Genomic DNA, 26,775 nt, shown 5'->3' on the forward strand with positions numbered 1-26,775 from the left:
CGCTCAATAAGACATATTCCAAGCATTCCAGAGCCACTTCTTGTAGCGACGACAGGCCTTTTAACTTTTTTCTTTTCGTTGCATGGAATGCGAGTGATAACCGCCTCTGTTTTACGAATTTTATAAGGAACTCAGTTTGGCGCTTCAGTCATGTTTAATAATAACTTTTGGTTTCGCACTTGCATTTTGGCAGTGTTAAGTTGTCATCAGGTACCCATATCTTAATGATACGCTAAGCTACACAGGGTGATTTAGCTCCACTTGCCAAAGGGTTTTATGCAATCCACAACGCCTTCAAAAATCACGTGTGAAATATTCATATTCTCTCGCTCGTTACAGCAAACTGTTAGTGCTACAAAAAAAGAAAATTTAATGTAATCATTTTTTCCTGTAATGTTTCTTCGCTAGCGGCAACGGTTTTCGAGTTATTCAAGAGAAACCTTCAAAAGTGACCTTCAGATCCACCTCCACCTTCGCAATCACCCCTCATCAGTCAGGATTTCTAGTGTATTGTTGTGACACTCTCGCCTAACACTGTACAAACATTTCCGACTACACGAGCTATTCCCTATATTCGACCTTTTATAGTCTCTACTAACTGAGTTATTACACCACCAGCATAGTTGGCCATTTCCTTAACATTATTAATTTAAATGTTCCCGTGAGGCATTAAAAGAAAAACGAATTCGTAACCTTACGCTAAAACTGATTCCGTTTGCTATCCTATCCAAACTTAACCCTTACAAGCATATCAGTTTCGTGGTCAGAAGGCTTGACGAATAGAACAACGTTATTGTTTACTTTACAGTGCCAAAATTCACAAAACTGTTGGGTAATATATCACACATGTCTATTATAAAATTTGTAATTGCTCGACCTAGCTGGTGGCATAGTAAGGCCAACAATGAAGACCAAACGAGGTCGAATGTGGGAAATAATTTGTGCAGTCGCAAACATTTTTACAGTGTCAGGAGGGAGTGCCGTGAACGACTTACCAGAAATTCCGACCGGTGGTGAATGAGTATGAGAGTGAGGTGCAGCTGAAGGTCAGTTTTGTACGATTATGGTGAATAACGCGAAAGCTATGGCCTCTAAGGGAAACATATTCCTGCACAAAATTTAACTACATTAAATTTCCTAGAAAAAGATTTTCTTAATTTTTTTCTCTAGGCCCAGTAGTTTGCTTTAAGCTAGTGAGGAATTATGAAACTCTCGCCCGTGTATTTTAAGGCGCTGCAGGTTTCATAAAACCCATCAGTAGGGACAGTTGAATGTGAGGTGTGATGTTTTTATTGCTGTTGTGTGTGATCCTAGCTGGAGCGCAAAGCAACAAATATTAATTTATTGATATTAGATGGGCAACTGATGATAGCAAAATTCTTTCAAAACGCATTCTGCTGAACTACGTATTGCTGTTAATTCTGACGTAGTGGCACGGCGCTTTCTCTATGATCTGCTTGGTGGAGTCTAATGGTAGTCACTAGACAGCTTGGAAATAGAGAATAGTTTCTAATGTCAGTTGGTAATATATTATCATTTAGTATGTGTAGCCTACCATACATGGCTATTACATACGAAATGAGAGTTATAACTCATGTCGATTTTGTTTTTCGTGTGACTTTTAATGAGTTACATTCAGACATCCATTACGTGTAACTTCAACATGTATATTCCCACTATAACCTCTACAAGTGTGGATAATTGTAGCAGGCAGTCTTATGTAAAACTGTGATCAGTTTCTTCCACTCTGACTCGACACATGTCGCATAATCAGTGAAACGTTGCAAGTTGGCTAAAAGGAAAAAAAAATTAAAGTAACACACAAATAATACATGAGGAATACTAAAGTAATGGCAAAGGGTGTATTACTCGCTGATCGCTTGCAAAACTTTTGAATGAGTCAGCAACGCAGATAACATATTAAAAGCTGCTCTCAGAAATATTGTCGAGAAAGGTAGCACAGTGGCCAGCACACTGGACGTGTATTCGGGACGGCGATGTTCAAATCCTCTTCGCGTCATACGCATTTAAGCTTCCCTAAATCGACTGAAGCAAATGGCAGAACGGTTGCTTTGAATAAGATGCGGTCGACTTCCACCCAAGCAATCTAAGCATGTGCTCATTGGCCAATGACGTATCGCCCACGACACGTCCAGCATTTCATGGGATCTTAAATGTCGTCCCACACTCTTCTTTTATCAGCCGATATAACTTGAAGAGGTGTAGATAAACTAGCCCTTTTATCTCAATGTAAGGCACAGCCAACCATATTGCTTCATACTGTGACCGAAGCACCACAAACAGCACTGACTGAAGAATCATCAAGCGGCAGATAGAAGTCATACATTATAGGGTAGCGTTCTATACGTGGTGGAGCACACCTCGTCTGTGACGGCATGAATGGGACTTTCAGTCACTCTTCTTCCCATCTACAAGTAACTCTACCTGAGCAGCGAGGTCACAGCACGTAGGGGGCAGGAATATTACACTGCATGCTTCATTCATTGACTGCTTCACCTGTTAATTCGTTCCCCTGATTTTCTATACACCTTGGTACCGAGCAGAATAATAAGACACGTAGTAAGTAGGAAACTACTCACTATTAACTTTCCATATTACATATTCCCGACATACTATCGGTTGCAACAGTGACCTACACAATTACAAAAAAAATTTATGCTTTAATGTATAGTGGCATTTTCATTATTATTATTATTATTTTGGCACCCCTGGTGTCAGTCGTCAATCTCGTTTCCCAAGTTGGTGTGTCACAGATTCCACAGTATTTGGCACATCTAATTGGGAAATGAGACTGACGACTGGCACCAGGGGACGTTCCGATGATTGTCCATGATGCCGAAATCGGGCCAGTAGACATAATAAAAGTGCAACTATACATTAAAGCAAATATTTTTTTTCCTTTTCACTTTCCGTTGGTTCTACATTACTTTTCTTGAGGATAAGCTTTTTACTTGTTTTTTAAGATTTTCGTTCTGTATTGTTTAGAACTGAGTAATTTTTCTGAAACATTGATTTCAGTGTTTCTGAACGTTTTGCAGCGCCAGACGCCGCCCGCCGTGAGCTGGAACATCGTGCCCGTGGCGGACCGTCCTTACCGCTGCAAGGAGGCTCCCTCGCTGCCGCAGGTGCCCAGGGAGTGCCTCAGGGTCATCGAAAGGGTTGGCTCCTGCCACCTGGGAGAGGTAGAGTACTTTCGTCGTCGTAAGCATACATTCATTCCAAAATCAGTAACTGATGTTGTACCGGAAGTAGCTTCCACTTTCGGAGAACAGATCATTAGTGATAATGGACGGGAGTTAAGGAAGTTCGACACTTACAGTAAACTGAAAATATGGTTCTTTCTTAGGGAAAAATACATTAATAAAATACGTGGCGTGTAGAATCCTTTACATCGATAATAGATTACTTTATCGTAAACTCAAACCAGAATAATCAAGTGCAGGATATAAGGGTACATGGAGGAAAAGATGTATAAGATTCAGACCATTTCCTCTTCGTTGAAACCAAAAGTTTAATATAAGGATGGAAGAAATTTGCAGAAAGGAACCACATTCTTCAGAAGAAGTGTTCAAGGTATGTTTATGACGATGAAGTGAGCATTAAGAAACTGTTTCACTAGAGACGACAGGAATACCTAGTGAAAACTACAACTGAAGATGATGAGTAGGCAGAATGGAACCATCTACAAGAGTGTGTTTAAAGAGATGCTTTTGAAGCGATTGGTAAGCAGAGAAAGTTAAAATGAGAGGGTTATAAGTTGTTGTTGGTGTTGTTGTTGTGGTCTTCAGTCCTGAGACTGGTTTGATGCAGCTCTCCATGCTACTCTATCCTGTGCAAGGTTCTTCATCTCCCAGTACCTACTGGAACCTACATCCTTCTGAATCTGCTTAGTGTATTCATCGCTTGGTCTCCCTCTACGATTTTTACCCACCACGCTGCCCTCCAACGCTAAATTTGTGATCCCTTGATGCCTCAAAACATGTCCTACCAACCGATCCCTTCTTCTAGTCAAGTTGTGCCACAAACTTCTCTTCTCCCCAATCCTATTCAATACCCCCTCATTAGTTACGTGATCTACCCACCTTATCTTCAGCATTCTTCTGTAGCACCACATTTCGAAAGCTTCTATTCTCTTCTTGTCCATAGTAGTTATCGTCCATGTTTCACTTCCATACATGGCTACACTCCATACAAATACTTTCAGAAACGACTTCCTGGCACTTAAATCTATACTCGATGTTAACAAATTTCTCTTCTTCAGAAACGATTTCCTTGCCATTGCCAGTCTATATTTTATATCGGTATATAAGTATGGACACAGAAACTGAAGAGGCTTGAAGGGGAAACAAAAGGCTTATGAGCTCGTACTAGAAAAAAGCACAAGAAACAGAGTCGGAGTAGAAAAAAAAGAACCATGTTAAGCAAGTAATTAGTAAACACGTCAAGAATCTTGGAACAAATTAATTACAAATATCGAACATTATATACATGGGAAACAAACTCTGTATATAAAACGTTAAAGTACTTAAGTCAGTCAAAAAGAAATAATGCTAGAATTATAGTCATTAATGAAGAACTGTGGATCCGACATTATAAGAATTTATAATATTCTGAATAAATACAGAATGGGTAACGCCCTAAAAGGCAGTTAATACAGTAACCTTACATGAATTTCAGCGGGTTGTCAGAAGTTTGAAAAATCGCAGAATTTGTCGCACAGATGGAATAAATGTTGGACTTTTTAAGCATGGAAGGACGCTGTGCGAACTAAGGCTGTTTAATTTATCTAAAAAATGATAGTAATGTTATAAATCCATAATGATTGGAAAACCGTCCAAGCAATTTACTTTTTAAAAAGTTACAAGCCTCTCGATTGCAGTTGATACAGTTTACTCAAGAATAATAAACAATTTTTGAAAGTAATGACACATGCTTCTTTGGGAGAAAAGCAAAGTGAATTAAGGAAAGGACCTTCGTGCAGTGGGACTACTATTACTCGTAGTTATCAGGAGAATTCTAGAGGAATGACGTGTAGTCAATTTAGAAATACATATTTCATATATTGACTTCGAAAAAGCCTCTGATCGGGTCATTAGCAATGATAGCCTATGGACAATACTGGACGCGAGGCTATGCATCTTCTGCAGGTAATCAAGGAACCTATACGGAGACACCAATAAGTAAAGCCAGTAATAAATATCAATAACCATAAATGCGGAATCTCCATAAAAGAATACGACGACAACAAATCAATGTGTCACACAGCGATGTAACATGTTACTGACTTTTCTGAACGTCTATAATAAGGACTTACAAGAAACTGGAAGAAGGAAGTCAACGAAGGTATACAACCGAAAAGGACTACCATATAAATGCTACAATGTGTGCCGAAAACGTAACTGTATTACAAAATACAGAGATAGACCTATAACAGCCTGTGTTTAAGTTCTATAAGTTGGGAAGAAAACATTACAACAAAAAATACCTGCTACTTAAACAAAAAATTGTGCCTCACTACGGAAAACTGACAGTTGTCGATAAGACTGTTATCGAAAAAAAGGTACTTGAGGAAGTCTACAGTTTCAGTAAGTCTAGACATAGGCAAAGACACAAAAAAGAAAACCAACATCGCGTTTGCAGGACTATAAATAAAACTATAAAGAAAGAAAACTAGAAAAGTCAGAAAATCATAACTGTATATAACAGTGGCAGCGCCTGTGCTACTTTATAACAGCGAATTCAGGAATTGAGAGAAAAAGATATAAAACTGACATACAGTCTGCAGAAATGAGATTTCTCAGAACTATCAAAGGTTGCTCATGATGATATCCAGGAAGAACTGAGAATTTACAATTTAAATGAGAAGGTTAAGTGTGCAGAGAAGAATGGAAACAACGCTTCAAGCTCCAGACGTCATAAACAAGAAAAAGCCCTAAGAAAGAAGAGATGCAAAAAGGTCGGGAGACACAGACGAAGTTAAATATGGGAAGCTGGAACAGGTGTATTACATAGACCGAGAAATATAGAAGAATGAGTAAATTATTTCGATTTTACGGCTACTGTCATCCCAAGGCGTGAAAACATACACGCATCGGAAATGTTCGGTTCTTATTTGAAAGTAAGCTCTGAATCGGTTGAGCTGTCAAAACACTCATTGATAAATTGGCAGTTTAATGTAGTATAGTAGGCCAAACACTAATTGGTCTCCAGAAATTTAAAATAATAAATATGATTAAATTTGCAGTTGCATGTGCAAATGCATTTGTGCCCTTGAAAAATGATGGGTTCAAATGGCTCTGAGCACTATGGGACTTAACATCTGAGGCCATCAGTCCCCTAGAACTCAGAACTACTTAAACGCTACGAAAGTAAGGACATCACACACATCCATGCACGAGGCACGATTCGATCCTGCGACCGTTGGAGTCGCGCGGTTCCGGACTGAAACGCCTAGAACCGCTCGGCCACCGCGGCCAGCAAAAAATGAAGGGGTGTTGACCTGTCTGAATATTGTCGGCTCTCGAGTGCGAAACCAGACTGCATTTCAGAAAGTTGTTTAAACTTTTATACGTCGAGAGAAACTCAATTTCCGTGTGTATTCGGTGTTTCTCAAGGAATATACTTCTGAAGCACCAGACTCTGGAATTCGTACAGGGCTGTATTTTTCCGCAGTAAAATGCTCGGAGCATACTTGCACTTCAAGAATAGATGACATCTGCTAAACAGAAAAAAATGGTATTCGTGATTAAAATCGGATTCAGAACTGTTACTGCGGATCATCTGACAACCTCAATCAACATAATTGATTTCTTTTTTTTCTTTTTTTTTACGTATTTCTGTTACCAATGGGCCTCTCACCAGCTAGAAAGGACGGCTTCACAAAATTTGCCACCGTCTGATACTTAACACGGGTTCAGCATTAAAATTATTCAGATCCTATTATGGAAAAGCCGTGATTCGAATCACATGGTGGCATAATAAATCACGATTTTGCTCCTCTAATCCGTAAAAGAGAGTAAGTTCCCTGGTATCAATTGTATGACATTTCTGTGCCAATTGCAAAGTGCCTGTCACATTGCAGACCCTTGTGGTGACTGCATGACGCTTTTAATACGAGGAACGCGCAAAGTTTGTGAACATGGAGACTGAGTGGGTTTCGGCAGTGTTTCACATGAAAGTTCCTGGCAGATTAAGACTGTGTGCCGAGCCGAAACCCGAACTCGAGATCTTGGCCTTACACGGGCATGTGCTCTACGGACTGAGCTACGCAGGCACGACTCAAGACCTGTCCCCACAGCTATCAGCTGATTTCATATCAGCGCAGAGTGGAAATTTCAGTCCAGCACTTTTGTGCTGGCTGCACTGTATCCCAAATCGCAGAAGTACGAGAACAATAGTCTTAGTCTAGCCACAAGTTCAACGCTTTATCGTCTGAGGAAGACATGGGTCTTTAATCACATACACATAGTCAAAAACGTAATCCTAGAAAAATTTCCTTAAGTTGCGTACTGTGAAGCGAAAGGCTCTCAAAGGTTCTGTCCTTGGTGCTACTCATTCTCTTTTCTTTATTTACCAACTGTTTTCTTGTTATACATCTTGAGCCATTATTCCTAACATGATTTATCCAACATGTAAAAGATAAATAAAGGGGATTTTGTCAAACTTTCGTTGTTTTCAAACTTTAGTAACAATGACCCTCTGCGCTGTCACTTAAGTCTTCTTTAGAGCAAGGATTACACACGCAAAAGTTCACACATGCGAGTATTTCAGTTTTCCTGTTGTCATAACCAATATATATTATGAAATAAATGTACAATGTGCGTGCCACAAAACTCAAAAACGAGTCCCACTAAAGTCAAGGGATTTATATGGCGTGGCAGCCCTCTAACCCCATCCATGAAGACGATTCCCGTTTTTACCTTAAGGGTGTGCTTTTGAAGCTGTAAGGCTGGGAGGTTCCGCCCTCTAGAAATTTCTAGAACATTTCAGAACATTCAAGAGTATTCGAGAACATTCCAGAGAGTTTTAAAGCATATCAGAGCGTTCCAGAATGTTCTGGAATATTTGAAGAAATTCCAAAATATTCGGTAACATTCCGGAGCATCCCAGATCATTATGAAACATTTCGGAACACTCTCGAATGTTGAGGAATTCTCTGGAACATTGTGAACCATTCGAAGTCATTTTGGTATGTTTTGAAATTCGCCACTGGTGGGGATACCAACTAGTAGGGGATATAAAGCATGACCCGTGTAGTGTAACGACGTAAGTTTTGTATAAATGGTTTTCTTTTGATATATGACCATGTGCAGACTTCGTCACCTACGTCAGTTACAACACACTTCATAATTATTTAAGTTCTTTTTAAGTTGTCTCTAAATGGTTCTCGAACGAAACTGTAATTAAAACATCATCATTTGAGTCGTATGCGCTGAATTACGTCACTCAGTCCAATTGGTTTGCGTAAACTTTTTCAATTTAGATGTGGTTTGTTTCTCCTCAGAAATTATATTAATGCAAGGTATCTGATTTAACAAATATAAAAACCATATTGAATAAACTTTCAAGAATCACACTCGCGATGAACGCTGTCAAAAATTAATAATCTTGTCAAACAAATTACTTAACATAATTCTTCATAAATAAATTCTCGGAACACGTATTTAAACTTCTGTAGTATACCCTAGTTTATTATCTTCCTACATATAGACGTGAACCTGAACCTTGATAGGATAGGACTGAACATTTACACATGATTAAACTTTCTATGACGTCATTGGTGTACAAAACATTAAAAAATCACAATTTTTCAATTTTTAGAAGCACGACGCAACAACTCGGTTTCAGGATCTTCTGTTGCTCTTTGTCTGTCGACCCACGACGTATACTGGCCAGCAATTTTCTCTCTGGTCCCGGCAACGAAGATGCTGTTTCTGTTCGTTGGGCCGTCCTCTCCGTACATGAAACATAAAAAATAAATACAAACTTTAGACAATTCACAACCATTACAAATATTACAAAAATTACATACTGGTGGAGGGGTACCGCTTCAATTTCGCGTCCCACTACACCCGCCGTGGGTTCGAACGTCAGTTTATCAGTGACGAAGGGAGGAACCGAAAAAGTAGTGCAGTGAGTGAATAAAAACAGTGATTTGTATGTAGTCAGAGTTATATAGTGAATGAAAATAAATCGTAAATATAGTGTAAAAAATGTGTAAAATGTGCTGAGGGTATTTATAAATCAGTAAAAGTATCTTATGAGGCATGTCATTACTTACAACTTCTTTACTACTCACTGCATTCTTGACACACTTTGCAGACAGAATGCACATAAACCACTGAATGCAACTGCAAAATTATAGCATTGTACGACCCAGTTTAGGAGTCGTGACGTCATAAAGAATGAGATGGGTGAAAAACTGCCGCATCATGCATGACGTTTGCTACTTATTCCATTCGTAACAAGTAGTGCAGACAGTTTTCACATGTGTGGCTGTATGTACATACAGAATTATATCATTGTACGACACATAATTCATACGCTGCAAGGCATGCACAGCTGTAAATAAATACCTGCGCAACGCCGGGTTTCTCTGTTAGTATAGAAAAGTAGTATAACGCTCTTTGCTACGTTCCAGGTCGATTTTCACTGGTACGAGGGCGTGCTGAGAGGTAATGCCTCAAAAAACTCAAGGATTTATTTCTCAACAGAATCACCCTGGCGACGACACATTTCTCCCAACGAGAGACCAGTTTGTTGATACCGTCCCCGTTCAGTGTTTGACTTTGTTGACAGAGCCACAACCTCACCTTTGCTTCCACCGCTTCATCACCGTCAAAGTGAAGTCATCGAAGGTGTTCTTCAAGTTGTAGATGAAACTTAGATGCGGAAAAGTCTTGACTGGATGGAAGATGATTGGTGACAATAAACCCAAGGCGTCGAATTGTTGTAGGTGTCTCAGTGCTAATGTGTGGTCTGGCATTATAAAGTAGAAGGAGTAAGTGCTCCACGTGTGGACGATTTCTTCGAATTCGGAAGTCCATTACAGCATATTGTTTCTCACGCATCGACACAGTTATGTTCAACACCGCCATCTTGCGTGCTACAATTCGGAGGCCTGTAGGAGTAGAGGGTTGCGAATATGTCTTCACGAAGAACGAAGATGCAGAATGTTAATAACATTTGTTTCATTTAACTAGCTTTGAGAGTTTTCACATTAAAAATTTGCAGGCCTTATCTTTCAGCGCGCTATCATAAGTGTGAGCATCTATTTATTCATTTTCGTATAAAGAGAATCCGCAAAATATAATGCGCTTGTCCCAGAAAATACCTTTATTCAAATAATGCTTTGCAACTGAGATGTATTTTTGTAAAAAATTTAATTTCTTTCAATAATTCCAAATATCTCGCTATAAAATGACGCACATCATTGTTGATTCTAATCTGAATACGTGGTGCTTGGCGCAAAATTACATGAGTTTCAGTCATACTGCTCTTAAATGAAGCTCAATGTTAAATTGAAAGTGCCATATATCCCCGTATGTCGAGAATGATATTTCGTTCAAAGTGTCATTATTGACTACTTCTGATACATTGATGTGATAATCATTTTCTGGTTAACTGTAGAAGAAAAATGTAAACCAACGTTTTACTGGGCAGTCACTGACTACAAATCGGCCACAACCCGCTAGTGCTAAACGATCGCAAACATTTAATATTGAACCTGCAGACTTACATTTTATATTGAGTTTGCTATATCAGAGCAAAAAAATCTACGTAGTTGAATAACCCTTGATTTATTTTGTTTTGTTTTTCAGCGTGCACACGTTCCGAAAAAGATGCGCTGTAATTCTTGTATAAGTAATTCACTCAGTTCAAGTGCTTGTCAGTTAAGTGTCTCGGAAGTGGTGCAAGCACTTTCCCGCTAATATTATTTCGTTACATCAAGAATATTCAAAATTTATGCCAAGTAAGTGTTTGAAGACACAATGAAAATATTTTTGTAATTATAAGGAGGGAGTGACACTGAAATTCGTAAGTTAAATTAATAATATTAGGAGCTGAGAGGAGACTTAGCAGATAATACAGCAAATTAGATATGAACAAGCTTCAACTTAAACACTTGCGACAGAGACAGACTACTGCTATCATGCGTAGCCGTAAGTTCTCATCATTTCACTTCCCTGAAGAATTTACTCTTAAGTGTACGTTTTGAAGATGCGACAGGAGTACATACCACTGTGCCTAATATTAAACGGCATCCTCCATATTTTCTTTCAGTTCTGACATTGCCTTGGTGTAACGAGAGTTGTTTCGACGAGATCATGGCCGCAGTACACACTCATCGTTCTCCAGGTGCATGGCCATTATGTTTCAATCGACGATTTCCGATAGACTGGTCAGCTATGTTCGTCACTTTTCCCGGCAGTGAAGAGACTCCTAGAACGAACGGAAACTTACTACTTCCTGGTGACAACACAAATTGAATCATTAAATCTCAAGGTAGTGACACATGTGTCGACGAGTACCAACAGAGGCCCAGAGACACAACGTTATATAAATGAAGTGATTGAATGCCAGATTGTCTACAGAAAGTGAGATTGATTCATTTGTGAGTTCTGCTTCTTTACCTTAACTGTAATCTGCAGACCATTCGCTGGCTGGTTGTATGGACGGTGGCTTTGTCATCGTTATCAAGACTCAAGTATAGTTTTCTGTTATTAAATTTGGCTGTTACTTTGGACAATGAAATCACTCTGTCTCTCTCACTCTCACTCTCTCTCTCTCTCTGGCTACTAGTGTTTAACCTTCGCTCACTACTTACTTTCGTCTTTTTGTTTGTCTTGTTATAACACACTCTTGAGACTGTGTCAAAGGCAAGTAATGTATCACTTAATACAGGACAAATTTAAGATTCTCAAGTCGTTCGTCTTGAGCCCACCCTGCATGAAAATCAGTACAGAAACCTTTTAAAGACAGAAAATGGTTAGAACTGATGGAAATGTGACTTCTGGGAGCCAAACCAAGAGAAAAAATATATTTTGAAAGAGATGAAACACTTAAGAAGCCCTGTGGCTTGTGGATTTCGTTAAACTCTAGGGCCTCAGTAACTGACTGGGTAAATTAGTTCAAAAATAGGGAAAAGCAAGCACATGCCACCTCCAACGGGACTATGCCCAGTAAAATATTGCAGTTTTCAACCTAATCTTTGAGTCAAGGACAGCTTCACATTGCGGTGTACAAAGAGTATCCAAGTTGAAAGTTACGAGGATAAATTCAAAGGAAATAAAATTCAATGAAATAAAATATATCACTGCAAACTTCATGACAGGCCTTGGACTGCATTTAGATACAACTGCCATCGTGTTAAGATATTTGTTGTGAGGATAAATCACACATTTTACCTCCACGGAGAAGAACGATGCTGTCTGTATTTATGTCCAAGTTATAAAAGTTTTTTTGGAAGCATTGTTTTATTGGATTAGACTGAAACTTCCTGGCAGATTAAAACTGTATGCCGGACCGAGACTCGAACCCGGGACCTTTGCCTTTTGCGGGAAAGTGCTCTACCATCTGAGCTACCCAAGCACGACTCACGCCCCGTCCTCACAGCTTTGTTTCTGCCAGTATCTCGTCTCCTACCTTCCAAACTTTACAGAAGCTCTCCTGAGAGTTCGAGTCTCGGTCCGGCACACAGTTTTAATCTGCTCGGAAGTTTCATATCAGCGCACACTCCGCTGCAGAGTGAAACTCTCATTTTAAATTATACTGTTAGCAAGGAAATTTCTCACGCGAAAGCAAACGAAAATCAGGTTTCAGGGTCAAGGTTTATCGTCTTCCAGTTGCGGAAGACGGGAAATAAACAGCACCAGCGTATAGTTTGAAGCTCGTCCTTGGACATGAGCTTCTAGGCAGTCATAAAGATGAAACTTCCTGGCAGATTAAAACTGTGTGCCCGACCGAGACTCGAACTCGGGACCTTTGCCTGCAAGGTTCGCAGGAGAGCTTCTGTAAAGTTTGGAAGGTAGGAGACGAGGTACTGGCAGAAGTAAAGCTGTGAGTACCGGGCGTGAGTCGTGCTTCGGTAGCTCAGATGGTAGAGCACTTGCCCGCGAAAGGCAAAGATCCCGAGTTCGAGTCTCGGTCGGGCACACAGTTTTAATCTGCCAGGAAGTTTCATATCAGCGCACACTCCGCTGCAGAGTGAAAATCTCATTCTGGAGTCATAAAGATGTTTCCGGTTTGAATATCTTTGCAACTATTCATGGAATGTCATTTGTTTCTGAAGCTCTGTAAGACGTCTATGTCTCATATTAATTCATTATGTGATTCAAAAATTGGTTACACACAACATAGTAAAATAACAGAAATGTTATGACGCATCACATCAGATTCTGCTGCTTTGTGTGATCTTGTGTTAGCAAGTCAAGAAAACAGCTAGCCTACAGAGAAAGTTCTTCTTGTGTGACATACAGCCATATTGCAGTGCCTAGGAAACTTGTGTAAAATTTATGTGCAGACTCGTCGTGAATTATATGTTCTGTGTCTTCTCTTCCCCACCATGTTTCAATTAGCCTGTCACCAGAAACGGAGGCTCATTATATTTCACATGATGCGTTGATCTTCCTGTCACTATGTTGTCACATGCCTCTCCAAAGAAATTACACAAACATTATCTCTTTAGCATATACTCAACAAACTTAGCAGAAATGCATGATCTGATGAATTTCTGGGCAGTTGTTTAGCGATATGAGATCGCATTTCTTAAAAGTACTAAATTACATCCCTCTAATGTAAGAAAATAACGGTTAATAAGAGATTATTTCACAAATTAGAGCGTTTTGATTTTTGACTTCTAGATAACCAACGTAACAAATGTTAGTCACACTGGAACGACCCATCAGAGTGCCTTTTTTGTAATGCCATTAAGATGAAACAAAAACCGTTAAGGTTAACAAACAGATGTTTTGGATTTCTTCTAAATCGGGAAGACGCAGTAACATCCAAGAGTGGCAGATCGTGGAGGCGAGTGATAAATAAATGCCACTAGTCTACCCCGCAAGGGTTGTGATGGTCAGCGTCTGTCGGAATTTACGTACATCCACCTAGGAACTGTGCGGCAGTATAAACGATACTGCAATCAGTTAGGGTATGCACAAACAGGAAGAACACGTCTACTCTACAATATCAAAACGCAAGTAAATTTATCCATGCATATATCTCCATATGCACATTTAGCCACCACTCACCACGTCCAAGCAATACAAGGACATTAGAGCATCTATGAACAATATGTGGCAGGTTTTTCAATCCTTTTGTAAGGAATTAGCCTTTTCAATCGACGTTCTGACATCTGGATGGAAAATAATTGCGTGACAGCCCCGTAGAACAATGCCACACAGTACGAGGGGCGTTCAATAAGTAATGAAGCATTTTTTTTCTGAAAACAATTTCGTTACATTCAGGATTACAATGCACCATATTATTCCGCACTGTTTTAGCTATAAAGCCTGATTTTTCAACATAATCTCCGTTCAATGTGACGACTTTACGCCACCTTATTGCCTTACTGGAAGGGCCTGTATGCCCGCATGGTGCCACTCTACTGGTCGACGTCGGAACCAACGTCTTGCTGCGTCAAAAATTTTGACCATCAGCATAGTAACGCGCAAGCAACTTCTCAAACATGATCCTTCGCTGGTCTCTACGGTTTCCTGTTTAGCGACGAGGAACGCAGTGGGCGCACATTTATGTGTACCGGTACCCGAACTGGTGGACGAGTGTGTCAGAACTACCAATAGAGCCGTCCAGTTGTGCAGCGAGATGTTTGGTTATGATCCATCAGTTACGTTGAATGATTTTGTCCGCACATTTCAACACTGCGGGAGTCTGTGCGACCGGTAGGCACACTTAAGAGCGGACAGGTTTCGCGACTCACTATGCTTTTGTTCTCTGCCAGGTCTCCGAAGACATTCTGTACAGGCCTATGAATATCTGCGATGCTCTCTTTTTCCGCGAAAAGAAACTCAGTGATAGCTCTCTGCTTGGAACACACTTTCGAAGACTCCATCGCCATCTGTCCTAACTTCATGAAACCATAGGCGCTGAAGCGGGAATATTTCACGATGTCCCACGACAACCATCGCACTTCTTCAACTTCAATCGATCGAGAGAAGAAAGTGTCTACCGTTATTTGTTGAACGCCTCTCTTAGAAAGCAGTGAAGTAGCGACATATACGTGAAGAAATCCTAGTGTTAACATTGCCGCATTCAGCATGGGGATCTGAGCACAATGTCTGCCTCTGTAGTTAAGCACCCACTGTATCTGACCTCAATTCAGAGGACCGGGTTTCAGTTCCCGGCCCTGCTTGTGGGCATGTGATATGTGAGGAGTGTCGATGAGGTTATCTCCCACCAGGCACTTAGGAAGTGGTGAAGTGTTGTCTCTGCACAGACACATTTTGAAAGTGCTCAACAAAGCTGCCTGTAAGGCACGGAGGTTGTTTGCCAAATTGGGGGCCTTAAAGGGACACTTGCACACTTTATCCATTAATGTGTCAATGTCGAAATCCCCCCTCACGTGATCGAGCCACAGGAGGGCCGAAACAGGAGGTCCTAAAAAGCATTAAACACTCTTTCCTACACTTCGTCGAATGGGTTTGATCGGTTCTTAGTGGTCCCATACCGTATACCATAGTAGGATACTCCAAAGGGATATCATGTTCAGTTGGATTAGGGCCCCACGAAGTCCTTAGAGAAGAGGTGAATCATCTGGAGGGTGTCAGCAGCGTCAAAGGTTGTCAAGAGCGCGGATCAGTTGCACATAGCACAGAGAACTGCCGTTTCCGATGCAAAATGCGTGTGCATACCGGCCCCAAGGAAAGATTTTGTTTCAAGTTACGCCCTTTAGGGCACCTGCTGATGCCTTTTCTTGTCATTTCTAAGCAGCATTGCGTCCCATATATTTTCACGGCAGTTCATAAGAAATCGCGAAATTTCAGTCTTGAGGGTCGCGATTCTGACTCCTTCGTAAAGGCGTCAAGAGTAGGGGTAGATGTGATTGAGGCGGGGGGGGGGGGGGGGGGGCGACGTGATGACTTTCAGTACGATGGCGTTAGGCAGCATTTTGGTGAATTGTGGTCGAATTGTGACCCCGTTAACTCACCTTACACCTCACATGAATCTCTGAGTTGAGGCCTTTCTTTCGCACGTGACGACACTCTGCTATTTGAAGCCTTGCCGAGACCGTGCGTGATCTCGCATGGCGCACGCTTTTGTAACATCATAGAAAAAGCTTCTAGAGAAAGTTGAGCCAAATTTCACCCTTCTATCTCGCTATGGTGGAAAATGACTATAAAATAAGTATCACTCTAATTCTTTTGCGCAGAGTAGATGTGACTTTTACAAAGTGTATGTGCTGTCATGGTTTTATAATATTTGTGGGCAGCTTTTGCAACCCCCCCCCCCCCCCCCCCCCCCCCCCCCCCCCCCCCGCCACCCGTTAGACATCAGTGAGACAACTTGTGTCATTAAAATATTTCTCAACATGGCAGAAAGAAATGAAGTTTCTGACTGTTGGTACCGCTGTAATGTGTTGCCATCATTGTTTTGAAATAAATGTCCTTTATTGTTCGAGCCGTTGTACATTACTCGCAATTCTAATAAAACGTCTCGTCAGTATCAGAGGTTTCTCACAGATGGAGATGTATCAGCTATTATAAATGAAGCAAGTGGAGGTGATGAAAGTGATCCAGAAGAAGATGATACAGTTGTGGCGTACAATAGTGACACAGCAATTGAAAATGAGTCAAGTTCACGGAGTTCATCGCCTGGTGAACAGCATGCAGGTGCTTCATGCATCGTTGTTGCAGCAAAAAGCAGTAAGGAATATATTTCGGCGCTTCCTAAGTCAAGTTCGCAGGTCAGTACAAAGTATAGTGAATTTCCGTGAAGGTTTGAGTCATAAAGGCTTGACCTCTAGTGTGCCAGAATCTTTCAAAAAGGTTTATAACTCCCGAAATAATGAAGATTATCGTGAACTATACAAACCAAGAAGCTCCTTATAAGAACGCAAAACTTACAATCATAGAAGAAATGTACGCCCTCATTGGTATTTTGATACAAATAGGCACAAATAACGATACTAGACTACCTCTTGAGAACTTATGGGGTAAAGTACTGGGAAAGAATGTCCACATAGCTACAATGGGTTGTATTCGATGCGGAGAACATCTAACCCTGATTAGATTTGATGATAAAGAAACAAGAACCGAAACATGAAATCAGGATAAGTTTTGCCCCCTTCGTGAAGTTTTCGACAACCTTGAAATGTTTGTGAAATACTACATACCAAGTGGAGAACTAACGATCGATGAAATGTTCTCCATATTTCGAGGAAGACGTCCCTGTGAGGTCTTATGAAAGACAAGCCTGGGAATTACAGTATATTCATTAGGATGTTATCAGATGCATACACCCGGTATGTTCTAAAAATGGGGGTCCACGCAGAGAAGGATGAACGACCTGCCGAGGAACGGAGTGCAATGGCAGTTGTTAGACGCCTAGTGAATCCGCTGGATGGAAGTGGAAGAAATATAACAACAGATCGTTGTTATACATCCATAGACTTAGCTGAGGAGCTTTACAATGATGACAAGTTATCTTTGGTGGGAACATTGAAGAGTAACAGAAAACAACGGAACAACTAAATAAGACGCTCGAGAGCTATTTTCTTCTAAGTTCTTATTCACAGTTCAGAAAACAGGCAACGCACCAGTTACCTAGGTTTCATACATCGCCATACTGAAGCATACTTTCTCCCACTTCTTTCCACACAACACAATGATAACAAGGTGAACGACTAGACAGGGAAAAGAAAGACAAATCTCTACTATAATGAAACCAAAGGGGGCGTAGACAGCATTGATCAAATGACGCGACATCATTCAGTAAAACGAGGGACGAGAAGGTGGTCATTATCCGTCTTTTTCACCTTGATAGATATTGCCTGTCTCAATGCTGGAATAATTTCCACGATAAACAACCCAAAATGGAATAAGAAAAAGTGTAACGTAACAACGCTGTATCTGCTAGAATTAGGTCAACAGCCCGTTAGGCCAGCTGTCGAAGAGAGAGCAAGGAATATCATGGGTTTACAAAAGCCTTTCAGCTGTGTAGTGGAAAGTGTTCTAGGGAAAACGCTGCCAAGCATTACTGCAAATGATCAATCTGTTGAATTGTATTCAAGAGGAAGAAGTCACATCTGTCTGAAGAGCAAAAGCTCTAAAATGGAAAAAGAGCAGATGACAAAAGTGCCCGGTTGGTTGCAGGTGTTCCAAGTATGTGTGTTCCACTCATTCTGCACAAACAATCATATGCATAGGTTGTCAAACTGAAAGTGAAAGTGAGTAGGAAGGAAAAACTCAATTAAAATTTCTGACTTTGATTTCCTGTTTTCTCATTTGTGGTTTGCTATTGTACATTCTTTTACAATTTCTTAACACAAGTCTGATGTATATGGATCCAGCACGGCGTTCCGTATTACCATCCTGAACCCACCGATTCCATAATCTGCTAACAGTCATTGGATCTCGACAAACGCTAGCAGCAATGTCGCGATACGATAAACCGCAATCGCGATAGGCTACAATCTGACCTTTATCAAAGTCGGAAACGTGATGGTACGCATTTCTCCTCCTTACACGAGACATCACACAACGTTTTACCAGGCAAAGGCAGTCATTTGCTGTTTGTGTATGAGAAACCGGTTGGAAGCTTTTCTCATGTCAGCACGTTATAGGTGTCGCCACCGGCGCCAACCTTGTGTGAATGCTCTGAATAGCTAATCATTTGCATATCAAAGCATCTTTGTTCTGTCGGCTAAATTTCACGACTGTAGTACGTCATATTCGTGGTGTAGCAATTTTAATGGCCAGTAGTGTATAATAATCTTTCTCATATTCATTACTTTATTTAGTTTATTTGTATACAAAATACAAAATAATGTTAAAAAGTGAAAACAATCTGAGTGTGATTTGCCCCCCATTTGACATGCATGTGACAGATCCGAGCTTAGTCGTGCTAGGGTTAAGCATTCAGTGAACTTTTTATTCAGTCTCAAATTTTCTACCAGATTAGTGACACTTTTGTACTTAGTCTGTGTTGAGCTTCAGTACCGGTCAAAGGAGACAATTCGTGTTGAGGAACATAATTTTGTTAATAAATGGAGACAATTCTATTCCTAAGTTTTCTTCCGGGAGTGCTGCGAGCCACAAATACTTGATTCTTCTGCCTCGAAAATTTGAGCATTGCGGCTGTAGGGCACGTCGTAGCATATGCTAGCTGCGGTACATGGATAAATCGCGTCTTTGCAGGTGCTGCTGTGCGAGACGGAGGAGCCCGCGCTGCAGGCGGCGGGCGGCGCGTGCCGCACGGTGTTTGCGCGGACGCTGCCGCGCGACTGGGAGGGCGTCGTCGTCGGCGGCGGCGGCGGCGGCGGCGGGAGCGCGCGCGAGCTGCGCATGCTGGCGGCGCTCAGCGACGAGCACGTGGCGCGGCTGCTCGCCGTGTCGCCGGCGCCCGCGCCCGGCCAGCCCGCCTGGGCGCTCACGCAGTACCCGGAGCTGGGCGACCTGGCTCTCTACCTGCAGTACCACGCCGCCACCAGGCCGCCCCTCAGGTCCGTCTGCACTCTCCTCGCTGCTCCATCGTACAAGGGCTGTTCGGAAAGTAAGGAACGACCGCTCGCGAAATGGAAACCGCAGTGAGAAACTGATGAAGTTTGGCACATATGTGTTGGACAGTGACCTTCCATGCCCGTAGACAGCGTTCCGTCGAATCTCTCAGTTCTGAGCGCACAGTGAACACATAAATATGCTTAGAAAACAATGTCTCCCGGCAAATATATGTCTGCCGTGATATTTCGATCGATTTCATGCAACCCCACATAACTTAACTGTCATGCATTTCCTTCTTCATGGCAGATCTCGACCGCAACCTGCAGGGGCAATGTTGCATTTTCGATGGAAAGTGTTTCATCACAGACCATACAGCCAGGAGTTGGCTTCCCCTGATATTTGTCTCTGCTCAAATGAACTGCTGGCTATGAAGACAACATTTTGGCACAGACAACATTCTGCAGTGCAGCATAGAAAACTAGGGGAAAGCACATACGGCTACCATTTACGACGGCGGCGTGAAGAGGTTGGAAGAACTCCAGGTCTATGTCCGAGCGACGATTATGTAGAGACGTAGCAGGAAGATGTAGCTAACTGTTGCAAATAAAACGACTTTTTATTTTCGCTGCTGCTTCCATTTTGCGACCGATCGTTCCTTACTTTCCGAACAGCCCTCGTAGATATCGTGTGTCCCAATCGTGAACCTAAACGATTTAGCATTTCAACAAAACAATAGAAATTTACTTCGAAAGGGTGGAGTGGTGGACTGGGCTGATTCACACACACACACACAGGTTGGACATTATTCTGTGCATTTTTTCGTAAGGACTACTCGTAACGAAGTTCACAACCCACGATTCTTTCAATATCACTGACATTAATGTACCACCTCAATGACAGCAATCTTTTGAATTTCAAATTTTTTTTAAAAAGGAGTAGCTTAAGTTAGGATAAGACGTTAATAAAGTCCCGTTAGTAAAATACTACTACTGTCTAACCCAGGGATCAAAACTCAATCTGATCAAAGCATGAAACTCAGGTCAATCCTAATGTCCCTCCCACTTATCCAATAGATAACACATTGAATTGGACCTTAATATTTCTTCATTATATGAACAGTTAATTTAATGTTATTCTTCCTTGAACACTTTTCAAATGTTCAAATGTGTGTGAAATCTTATGGGATTGCTAAGGTCATCAGTCCCTAAGCTTACACACTACTTAACCTAAGTAATCCTAAGGACAAACACACACACCCATGCACGAGGGAGGACACGAACCTCCACCGGGACCAGCCGCACAGTCCATCACTACAGCGTCTTAGACCGCTTGGCTAATCTCACTCGGCGAACACTTTTGGTGAAGGCTTTGTAATGCAATAAGACTTACGCATATTTCACAGATTCACAAGGAATATTAAAGGGGTCGCTCTCCTGTGACGAAGCAGCTCAGTCGCAGTCAAACACGATCCACCGAACGAATTCTTCACACATCACGAAGTAGAGGCATCTGTCAAATAATTACCACCGGCAACCACTGAGACTTTAGAAAACTGTGATATGAAATTACGCCATGCTCGCACCACTTTTCTGTACTGCAGTCAGTTTTAAAGGGGCAGGACGGTACATTCACGAGGAGGACTCCTGGTAACTGATTACGATATTTGACGCGCGCAAGACAAATACAACTGCAGCCGGCTTACGTACCCAAAGTATAGAGGCATTTACAGGACTCCCCAAATCAAGAGCGTAGACACGATACAGTGCCTTATTTCTCACTGCATCAAAGACCGGACGTCTGCAAGATAGCTTTAAAACGAGAGTAATTACCCGTCCGCACATACTGCTTTGCTCCGGCGAACACACAGTGGGCAGCAACATGACTCCACCAGCCACTCCTCCGACCTCTGCTGACAGTTTTTAGCGCCGTTCCTCCTCTCCAAGCCCACAGCGTTCGCACACGTCCCGCACGCACCCAGACCAGATTGACTCACCACCGCTCCGTCTCTCTCTTTAACGCCTAGCACTACTATTGTGTGCCCGTGCCCCTGATGCTAGACATTCCTGCAAGACGGCACGGCACGCGGTTTCCTACCGCTGATCGACCGCGCGGCCAAGTCGAAATGTGCGGGCACCCAGCACCAGCGATAGGCTCAAGCGACCAATGAAAGTAAAAGAACGCCTGGTATTATTAACCGGGAGAACTGGTCTGGGGTTATTCGGTCACTTATCGCAAGTCTTTCTATTCGATGCTACATCGGCAACTTACGCGTCGACGAAGATAAGATGAAATGATTAGGACAACGCAAACACCCAGCACCAAGCTAAGAAAATCTCCGACCCGGTCGGGAATCGAAATCAGGACCCCATGATCTAGAACCAGCAACACTAACTACCAGCCTACGAGATGCGGACTTACGCAGCAATGAGTCACCTAGTACCGAGGACTAATAAAGGCACAAGAGCATACCAATGAAAGAAACAGCTTCCAGAACTCAAAAAATAAACCGTGTTACCTGATAAAGGTTTATGAAAACCGGGGGATTCATGTGAAACATCCGCCCCTCTTTAGTGGGACTCGTGTCAAACATTCGTACCTCTTTAGTTTCAAAATCGTTCAAATGGTTCTAAGCACTGTGGGACTTAACATCTGAGGTCATCAGTCCCCGAGAACTCAGAACTACTTAAACCTAACTAACCTAAGGACATCACACACATTCATGCCCGAGGCAGGATTCGAACCCGCGACCGTAGCGGTCGAGCGGTTCCGGACCGAAGCGCCTAGAACCGCTGGGCCACACCGGCCGGCTCTTTAGTTTCAAAGAATGGTACTATCAGGAATACATGTTGTCGTTAGAATAAGGGTAATTGCGCGGGAATGAAGAGCAAATATCTTCAAAACCAGCCAAACGACATGAAATCATAATCATGAATTTATAATACTTTCTTGTAGATACACAGCCAAGCACATAATTTCGAACAAAATTCTTTACAGAACATTACAATACCTAGGCGTAAACGATATTTGACGTAATAAGGAAATCTTTGTGTAATTTTCGTTTTTAATTTTTTTAGGGATATCAAAATGTAAAGCGATTTAGTTAACCCGGAAAAGGCTGCTCATAATTGTCCGTGAGTAATTATATTATTTGGCAAATACAGTCCTGCTCTTTAAAGAGTGTATCCCTACTACTCTTTCATAGTGATTGCAAATAAAATGTTTTTAGGAACTCTCTTCTTGTCAGTTGAAAAGGCATACTTGGATCAGATGATGTTAAGTCTATCCGCGGTATTACAACAAGTTTCCCAGCTCCATCAGCTGAGCATCAATTTTAAATTCATTGTTTTGTTACAACCGTGCGAGCTCCGTCGACTAAGCTCTGTTTAGCAGACAGGTCTCTTATCAACTTGACCATAGTATTATTGTTTAATGTATGGTAATGTTTCGGTAATCCTGAATGTAAGAATTCTGCAGTAGACAACTGACTGTCGGACACTTCGCCGGGCTTTGCGGAGTCATAACTGCAGTAAATATGAAATGTTTAGATTAGAACGTTGTGTTCGCTTCTTAACGTGGATATCACTAAGGCCACATTAACCTCTAACAGTATTTAGAGATTTTAATTGCACTTCTAACGTCCAGTATAATTTAAGGGCTTATTTCAGTAGTGGTACAAGTCCATTACCTCCACTTTTCTGTCTATAATACTTCTGAAATTAATGAGCCAAACAAACAGAAAGAAAGGTTCATCTCTAGCAAAAAGCCATATGATTGAAAATTTCTGGAATCTCAAATGCAAATTTTTCAGCGCTCATTTACCTTTCAGTCTCTGTATCTCAATATGAAAAAAATGGACTTGTACCACTATTGAAATAAGCCCTTCAATTGATGCACGGAATTTAAACTGCAAAAATATTTATTGACACCATTCGATTGGATGCACACACTTCTGAGCCTTTAGCTAAATATTAACAACACAAAAAGTTGCTTCTCGATGTGTCTTACAAAACTAATAAATTAACACCATATAAATTACATATTTCTGGGAGAAGAAGAGGTATTCTTGAACAGTGTAGTAAACAATTGTCTTTAAAAAAAGGTCAGTAATTGGAAAACAAACAATCAAGCCCATGCTGGACGATGGAACTCGTAGAACGAATGCTTAAGTTCCAACAAACCACTGTCCAGCACACTCGTCGTGAACGCTAAGTCTGTGAAGAGCATGAGTGCTGAAAAAGTTACAGTTACTAACTGCAGTCGCCGTAACGATGACAAGTCCAGACGCGCCGAGCTGGCAGTCAGGACCCCAGGGCCAAAGTCTTGGTGGTATGGAGGCAGAGTATGGTGGACTGACTGGACGGCGACATCGCCGGTGACTCTGACGAGGTTCATCGGTTCCGGGCTGCCGATGTCATTGCCTCCGGCAGCCCCGCAGTGAGCCTAACTTCTCGACGTGCTGAGTACTGCATCTTTCTGATTAGCTGCTTGGCTGGGAGGTGGAAGCAGAACATAGACTCGATCGGTACACGCCAGTGGTACTTGCGAGTGGCGTTTGAGATATCGGCGCGGCAGCCGGCGTCGCTGTCTGATGGTGTATTCGCTGACCGCTTGATCCTGCAGCGGTTCAAATGGAGCGGCGGTAGTCAGAATTGTGCGGCCGGCAGACATTCGGCCGCTCGCGCTCCGCGTTAGGCGCGCCACAGTAGTTCTCACTTTACGCAAGTACGTTCGGCTGTAATGGCAACAGGTGAATCACTGTTCAACGCGACAATGACCAATATGTTTGTCTTTTCGGAAAGCATGTTCGTTTAGAACAGTTAACTTGCTCGACGGGCAGAGTAAAGAACAACCGTGGTGATTATGGATACTATCTATGAAAATACTATATACTGATTATCCAGGTAATAAATGTTTAAAACAAATAAAGTAGTTTTTATAATAAGACATTATGAGAAGGGGGTCTCTTACACGTGACTAAGTTAGCCTTGTGATATACAGGATGTAAATTTTTAAGTTGACAAACCAGAATAACTTGAAAAACAAGCTTCACACGGAAATATGTGTAGAATCCAAAGTTGATTATTTTCGAGGGGGACATCTGCTGGAGCTAAAATTAGCTCACCACCCCATCCCCCTGGGGGTGCGGCGGGAGGCAACTTTAAAATTTCAAATTGGAACCCCCATTTTTTATTGCAGTACATGTCTTAACTATTCGTTTTCATTCTTGGTAGTTGGCGCTGTAATTCAAGAAAATCCATGTCCTCATTTTTGCGCGGAAAATGGTTACAGATAAATAAAAATACTTATTTACTTCGCTAAAACTAAAACTCTCCATCTCTTCCACAGGATGGGGTTTGAAAGAGAGGAATTAGAGTTTTACTAATGTTGCCCGCGAAACAAACAAAACTCACCCAAATCTGCGGAATAAATTAATACACTACTGGCCTTTAAATTGCTACACCACGAAGATGGCGTACTACAGACGCGAAATTTAACCGACAGGAAGACGATGCTGTGATACGCAAATGATTAGCTTTTCAGAGCATTGACACAAGGTTGGTGCCGGTGGCGACACCTACAACGTGCTGACGTGAGGAAAGTTTCCAACCGATTTCTCATACACAAACAGCAGTTGACCGGCGTTGTCTGGAGAAACGTTGTTGTGATGCCTCGTGTAAGGAGGAGAAAGGCGTACCATCACGTTTCCGACTTTGATAAAGGTCGGATTGTAGCCTATCGCGATTGCGGTTTACCGTACCGCGACATTGCTGCTTGCGTTGGTCGAGATCCAATGACTCTTAGCAGAATATGGAATCGTTGGGTTCAGCAGGGTAATACGGAACGCCGTGCTGGATCCCAACGGCCTCGTATCACTAGCAGTCGAGACGACAGGCATCTTATCCGCATGGCTGTAAAGGGTCGTGCAGCCACGTCTCGATCCCTGAGTCAACAGATGGGGACGTTAGCAAGACAACAACCATCTGCACGAACAGGTCGACGACGTTTGCAGCAGCATGGACTATTAGCTCGGAGACCATGGCTGCGGTTACCCTTGACGGTTCATCACAGACAGGAGCGCTTGCGATGGTATACTCAACGACGAACCTGGGTGCACGAATGGCAAAACCTTATTTTTTCACATGAATCCAGGTTCTGTTTACGGCATCATGATGGTCGCATCCATGTTTGGCGACATGGAGGTGAACGCACGTTGGAAGCGTGTATTCCTCGTCGCCATACTGGCGTATCACCCGGCGTGATGGTATGAGGTGCCATTGGTTACACGTTTCGCTCACCTCTTGTTCGCATTGACGGCACTATGATCAGTGGACGTTACATTTCTGATGCGTTACGAGTCTTGGCTCTACCCCTCATTCGATCCCTGCGAAATCCTACATTTCAGCAGGATAATGCACGACCGCATGTTGCGGGTCCTTTATGCGCCTTTCTGGATACAAAAAATGTTCGACTGCTGCCCTGACCAGCACATTCTCCAGGTCTATCGCCAATTGAAAACGTTTGGTCAATGGTGGCCAAGCAACTGGCTGGTCACAATACGCCAGTCACTACTCTTCAAGAACTGTGGTATCCTGTTGAAGCTGCATGGGCAGCTGTACCTGTACACGCCATCTAAACTCTGATTGACTCAATGCCCAGACGTATCAAGGCCGTTATTACGGCCAGAGGTGGTTGGTCTGAGTACTGATTTCTCAGGATCAATGCAACCGAACTGCGTGAAAATGTAATCACAAATTAGTTCTAGTATAATATATTTGTCCAATGAATACGCGTTTAACATCTGCATTTCTTCTTGGTGTAGCAATTTTAATGGCCAGTGGTGTATTTCGGTCAACATTCGTAAAACTCTAATTCCTCTCTCTCAAACCCCATCCTATGGGGAGAGAGAGGGACAGTTTTAGATTTAGCGAATCAAAATTTACGAAGTAAATAAGTATTTTTTATTTATCCGTAACTATTTTCCGCGCAAAAAAGAGAACATCGATTTTCTTGAATTACAGCGCGAACTACCAAGAATCAAAACATATGTTTAAGACAAAATGTACGTAGTTTTTTT

General features: G+C 42.0%; 1 protein-coding gene across 1 annotated transcript in view; it reads left to right on the forward strand.

Annotated features, from left to right (window-relative positions):
• The window catches only part of LOC124776791 (discoidin domain-containing receptor 2-like), a 289,032-nt gene that overhangs the window by 242,335 nt on the left and 19,922 nt on the right, over positions 1-26,775 (forward strand). The window contains exons 13-14 of the mRNA XM_047251933.1: positions 3,060-3,203; positions 19,398-19,702. Coding sequence (XP_047107889.1) covers positions 3,060-3,203; positions 19,398-19,702 — 449 coding nt within the window. The remainder of the gene's footprint in view (positions 1-3,059; positions 3,204-19,397; positions 19,703-26,775) is intronic.

This window comes from Schistocerca piceifrons, chromosome 1 (genome assembly GCF_021461385.2).
Source record: "Schistocerca piceifrons isolate TAMUIC-IGC-003096 chromosome 1, iqSchPice1.1, whole genome shotgun sequence".
Classification (NCBI taxonomy): Eukaryota; Metazoa; Arthropoda; class Insecta; order Orthoptera; family Acrididae; genus Schistocerca; species Schistocerca piceifrons.